General features: G+C 43.2%; 1 protein-coding gene across 2 annotated transcripts in view; it reads right to left on the bottom strand.

Annotated features, from left to right (window-relative positions):
* Nucleotides 1-6,383, bottom strand: part of TSFM (Ts translation elongation factor, mitochondrial) — a 14,875-nt gene that overhangs the window by 5,919 nt on the left and 2,573 nt on the right. Inside the window, exons 3-4 of one of the 2 annotated variants that reach the window (XM_003790594.3) lie at nt 3,424-3,552; nt 2,358-2,480 (exon numbers count right to left, since the gene is read on the bottom strand). In XM_003790594.3, the coding sequence (XP_003790642.1) occupies nt 2,358-2,480; nt 3,424-3,552 (252 nt within the window). The remainder of the gene's footprint in view (nt 1-2,357; nt 2,481-3,423; nt 3,553-6,383) is intronic. The other variant, XM_012805616.2, reaches the window with a different exon arrangement.

The following is a 6,383-nucleotide window of genomic DNA, read 5'->3' as shown; positions in this document are numbered from 1 at the left end:
CTTGAGCCCAGGAGTTGGAGATTGCTGTGAGCAGTGAGGCCACGGCACTCTACCCAGGGGGACAGCTTGAGGCTCTGTCTCAAAAAAAAAAAAACAGTTTTAAGTATGGAGACTTGATTCATGTTTTACATATTCAAAAATAAATTTAAATCAACAAGAATTTGGGGTAAATATAAAAAGTGATTAAACAGAAATATAAGACTCTAACAGAATGTCAAATAAATAACAGAACCTCACAAAAGAAAAAAACCCCCACTAATCCAGATAACTTTTTTTTTTGAGACAGAGTCTCACTCTGTGCCCTACGTAGAGTGCAGTGGCCTAATACCTCACAGCAATCTCAAACTCCTGACTCAGGCGATCCCCTTGCCTCAGCCTCCCAAGTAGCTGGGACTAAAGGCACTCACCACAATGTCTGGCTAGTTTTTCTATTTTTAGTAGAGACGGAGTCTCATGTTTGCTCAGGCTGGTCTCTAACTCCTAGAGTTAGATTATAGGCATGAGCCACTGCACCTGGCCCCAGATAACTTTCAATATAGTCATTTGGACACACGACCTCAATGTAAAGACTAAAAGAACTACAAGAAATCTTAAACTCCTTAGTAGTTTGTTATTTACATTGGTCAGATGACGCAACTCTGAAACAATTATATATATATATAGCAATGAGTAAACAAAAATAAATAATCATATGAAGTTATTAGGAGCCAGTGTGCTTACTATGAGAGAAGGAAGACACCAACGTAGAATGAGGCAAAGGAAGGAAGAATCCTAACGTGCTGGATTAGGACTGAAAGACACACACGCACACATACATGCACACACACGCTGTCCCAGTTACTCAGGAGGCTGAGGCAAGAGGGTTGCTCAAGCCCAGGAGTGAGGTTGCTGTGAGTTATGATGCCCCAGCACTCTATCCAAGGCGAGAGAGTGAGACTCTGTCTCAAAAAACAAACAAACAAATAAAATAAAAATTACTTCCCAGGACCAGGACTCCTTCAAGAAGTGTACAATTCTGTGATTGGAGTGAGGAGAGTACAATACAAACCCATGATATCCTGCTACACACAAAAGTAAGAAAATACTCAACAAATGATAAGAATGTATCAAAAAGACACTAGAGTCGGCCTGTACAAGGTCAGCTTGCTCTGGTCAAATCCAATGGTAATTTGAGCATCAAAGTAGAATGAATTATAATAAAAATCCAGGAGTCAATGTTAGTATGAAATAAATCATTAAATAAAGGGTGAAAAGGGGAAATTTCTTCCTAACACTATAATGCCAACTAATAAAACTAATACATGTAAAGAAAATTATAAGAGAACAACCATTGTGCAAATGTCAGAGTAATAACTGATCTTGAGAAGAATCATCAATGGATCCTACAACCTGACCTAGGCAAAAACTCTTCTTTTGGGAACTGGACATTTACACATTTACATTGATTTACAAACAATCTCCCACACAGATTACTTGTTAGAAGAGTCTGATAACTTCACAGTGGAGAAACCTGGCAAATACTTCCTTAACATCAAAGTCATCAGGTGGCACCTATAGTTCAAGTGGCTAAAGCGCCAGCTACACACACCAGAGCTGATGGGTTCCTATCCAGCCCGGACCTTCCAAACAATGACAACTACAACCAAAAAATAGCTGGGCGTTGTGGTGTGCGCTTGTAGTCCCAGCAACTCAGGAAGCTGAGACAAGAGAATCGCTTAAGCCCAGGAGTTGGAGGTTGCTGTGAGCTGTGACGCCACAGCACTCTACCAAGGGTGATAGCTTGAGGCTCTGTCTCAAAAAACAAACAAACAAACAAAAAAAACCCCATCAAAGTCATCATCAATACTGGGATTAACAGTCATCATGTGCCTCCTCATGTGACGTTCTGAGAAGAATTCTTAATCCAACAAAATCCATATTCTGAGTCTAATCATGAAGAAACAGCAGACATACCCATATTGAAGGGCATTCTACAAAACTGTCCTGTAATCTTTCAAAATGTCAATGTAGGAGCAGGGCACAGTGGCTCACACCCGTAATCCTAGCACTTTGGGAGGCCAAAGAGGGCAGAGTGCTTGAGCTCAGGAGTTCAAGACCAGCCTGAGGAACAGCAAGACTTCTGTCTCTACTAAAAACAGAAAAACTAGCCGAGTGTTGTGGCAGACACCTATAGTCCCAGCTACTCAGAAGCTGAGGCAAGAGGACTGCTGAAGCCCCAGACTTAGATGCTGCTATGAGCTATGACATCATGGCATTCTATCTAGCGTGACAGAGTGAGATTCTGTCTCAGAAAAAAAAAAGGAACAGCAAAAAACCCTAGAACAAATTCAGCACACTGGAGACAACCCCAAACTCACTTTACTGTATGTGGAGACTTGCTCCTTCAGGTTCTGACAGTGCAGCATGGTTCCGAGGGCTACTTGCTGGACGAGCTGTTGAAATCTTAAATTTCTGGAAACAAAATCTGTCTCACAGTTTACCTATGGGAACAAATTGATGTTGCTATATAAGCTGTTTTATATAAGCTGTTTACCAGTAGTTTCTTCTTTTTTTTTTTTTAAAGTGGTAGTTTGAGTCGTTTATTTTATTTTATTGGCCAGGGCTGGGTTTGAACCCACCATCTCAGGCATATGGGGCCAGCGCCCTACCCTTTTGAGCTACAGGCGCCACCCCCTACCAGTAGTTTCTAAAAGTGCCTCAAGGTTGGAGAGTACTGAGGGAATAGCCACAGATTCAACAGAAATAAATGACCATGGAATTTTAAGGCTGCAGTTCCTCTCCAAGTTTGAGGCCAGTTCACCATTTGCTGTGGCTGCACATCATCACTGCCTCGCTCTCTAGCCTCCTCCACCTCCAAACCACTTTTGCTAACACCCTTGTGTATCCCTTCTCTCACCCTTTTTTGAGACAGAGTCTATGTCTCCCTCGGTAAAGTGCCATGGCGTCACAGTTCATAGCAACCTCAAACTCTTGGGCTCATGCGATTCTCTTGCCTCAGCTTCCCGAGTAGCTGTGATTACAGGAACCTGGCTATTTTTAGAGACAAGATCCCACTCTGGCTCAGGCTAGTCTTGAACCTGTGGGCTCAGACAATCCATCTGCCTCAGCCTCCTATAGTGCTAGGATTATAGGCATTAATTACTAGCTTTAAAATCTTAACTGTTCCAAGAAGTAATTGGTGACAAGGTATAAGGCTATACTAAATTCACACTTAGGAGTAAAGTTCTAGACTACTAGTCCATTTCTCATCAACACACCATGTATTTATATACTTAAATAAATCCATACCCAATAACAAGGTGCTTGTGACTTTAACCTCCACTGGCCTTATGGTTCTCAAATAAGCTTCTTCTTTAAAGTTGACCACAAGCCTTACACCCAAAGGACAGCTGTCCTTAGGAGATGAAATTTCCAGCAACTTACCTCTACTAATACAGTCGCATTTCCTTCCTGCAACAGCCCAATCAGGCCTTCTTTAGTCTTCCTTCCCTGGAGCTTGGCAGCTTTGCTCCAGCCCTCCTTCTGGGCCTGCTTGTGGAGCCAGATCTCTGCCTATAAAGTGAAAAGGAAAAGAGCAGATGGTAAAGCCACAGAATTTAGAACTGAAAAGAGCTCTAAAATATGTTTAGATTCTCTGGTTTTTTTCTACTTCTCCTAAATTCTCTAATAGAAATTAAAGTAACCTATCACTGACAGTCTATCACTAAATGCCAAATACCAGGCATTTTTGTAATTAGTGTTTTGGATAAATTTAATCTTCACAACAACACTACAGGGCAGACAGTAGTATTTTCATTATCCAGTCATGCATGTCACAACAATGTTTTGGTCAACAGTGGGCTGGCTATATGACAGTGCTCCCATGATTACAACGGAAAAGAACACCTAGTGACACAGCAGCCCTCCTAACGAAGTAATGCAACGTATTGCTCACATGTTTGTGGTGATGCTAGTGTAAAAAACCCTACTGTAGGCGGTGCCTGTAGCTCAGTGGGTAGGGTGCCGGCCACATGCACCAGGGCCAGTGGGTTCAAGCCCAGCCTGGGCCGGCTAAAACAAAACAATAGCTGAGCATTGTGGCATGTGCCTATAGCCCTAGCTACTCAGGAGGCTGAGAGAAGAGAATAGCTTGAGCCCAAGAGTTTGAGGTTGCTGTGAGCTATGACACCACATCACTCTACCAAGGGTAATAAAGTAAGACTCTGTCTCAATTAAAAAAAAAAAAAAACCCTACTGGTTGTACCCTACATACAACCCCATGTGTGAGCACCTGTAGCTCAGCAGCTAGGGCACCAGTCACATACACCAGAGCTGGTGGTTTGAATCCAGCCCAGGCCAACTACAACCAAAAAAAATAGCTGGGCATTGTGGCTAAGGCAAGAGAAGCACTTGAGCCCAAAAGTTTGAGGTTGCTGTGAGCTGTGACGCCATGGCACTCTACCAAGGGCAACATAGTGAGACTCTGTCTCAAAAAAACAAAAACAAAACCAAAAGACCCTACTGCATTGTTAGTCACATAAAAGTATAGCACACAGGCTTGGCACCTGTCACTCAAGTGGGTAGGGCACTGGCCACATACACTGGAATCCAGCCCGGGCCTGCCAAACAACAGTGACAACTGTAACTAAAAAATAGCCAGGCATTGTGGCAGGTGCCTGTAGTCTCAGCTACTTAGGAGGCTGAGGCTAGAGAATCGCTTAAGCCCAGGAGTTTGAGGTTGCTGTGAGCAGTGACGCCACAGCACTCTACCCAGGGTGACAAAGTGAGACTCTGCCTCCAAAAAAAAAAAAGTATAGCACACAGAATTATGTATGTACAACATACTTGATAACAACAGACTGTTATTAGTTCATGTATTTACTATACTATTATACTTTTTATCATTACTTTACAGTGACTTTTTATTTTTAAGTTAACTGCTAAACAGTTCAGGAAGATCCTTCAGGACCTATTTCATAGGAGGCACTGTTAGCACAGGAGTTGCCAGCTCCACACATCTCACTGCCCCGAATACCTTCCCATGGGACAAGATGTAGGAGGTGGAAGACAATGGTACTGATGATCATAACCCGGCCAGGCTAATGTGTGTATTTGTGCCTTGGTTTTTAACAAAAAGTTTTAAAAGTTAAAAATAAAAATAATTAAAATTGGAAAAATTTTACAGAATAAGGATATAAATAAAGATCTATATGATGTATTTGTGGTTTTTGTTTTTTGGAGACAGGGTCTTGCTCTGTTTCCCGGGCTAGAGAAATTCAGTGATGTGATCAGAGCAACCTCAAACTCCTAGGCTCAAGTGATCCTTCTGGCTTACCTTCCTGAGTAGCTAGGACTGCAGGTGTGTGCTGCCATGCTCAGCTAACTTCTTAAAGATTTTTTTTGTAGGGGCTGGGCAAGGTGGCTCACACCTGTAAACCTTGCACTTGGGAGGCCGAGGCAGGTGGACTGCCTGAGCTAAACAGGTTCAAGACCAGCCTGAGCAAGTGCAAGACCTCATCTCTAAAAAGCCATGCGTTCTGGGGTGGCGCCTGTGGCTCAGTGGGTAGGGCACCAGCTCTATATACCAAAGGTGGTGGGTTCAAACCCAGCTCTGACCAAATTGCAACAATAAAAAAAAAACGTGTGTTGTGGCGGGCGTCTGTAGTCCTAGCTACTCAGGAGGCTGAGGTAGGAGGATCAATTGAGCACCAGAGTTTGAGGTTGCTATAAGCTAGGATGATGACACGGCACTCTATGGAGGACAACAGAGTGAGACTCTATCTCTACAAAAAAAAAAAAAAGAAAAAAGAAAAAGAGCCAGGCGTTCTGGAGGGCACCTGTGGTCTTAGCTACTTGGGAGGCTAAGGTAGGAGAATCACTTGAGCCCAAGAGTTTGAGGTTGCTGTAAGCTATAAAGCTATGGTACTCTACCAAGGGTGACAAAGTGAGACTGCCTCCAAAACAAAAAATATATATATATTTTTTTGTAAGAAGGGAATCTCAACACATTGCCCAGGTTGGTCCTTTTTTTTGAGACAGAGTCCTACTATGTCGCCCTAGGTAGAGTGCCATGGCATCACAGCTCACAGCAACCTCGAATTCTTGGGCTTAAGTAAATCTCTTGTCTCAGCCTCTCAAGTAGCTGGGACTACAGGTGCCCACCACAATGCCCAGCTATTTTTTGTGGCAGTTATCATTGTTGCTGAGCAGGCCCAGCAGGGTTCAAACCCACCTGCCTCAAGTGTATGTGGTGGGCGCTCTAACCACTGAGCCAAGGGCACTGAGCCCAGGTTGGTCTTGAACTCCTGCCCTCAAGTGATCATCCTGCCTTAGCCTCCCGAAGTGCTAGGATTACATGCAGGAGCTATTGTCTGTTTTTTGTTTTTTGGGGTTTGTTTTTTTTT

This window comes from Otolemur garnettii, unplaced genomic scaffold (assembly GCF_000181295.1).
Source record: "Otolemur garnettii isolate 467f Iridium unplaced genomic scaffold, OtoGar3 scaffold00043, whole genome shotgun sequence".
Classification (NCBI taxonomy): domain Eukaryota; kingdom Metazoa; phylum Chordata; class Mammalia; order Primates; family Galagidae; genus Otolemur; species Otolemur garnettii.
This window is presented reverse-complemented; position numbering and strand designations above follow the sequence as displayed.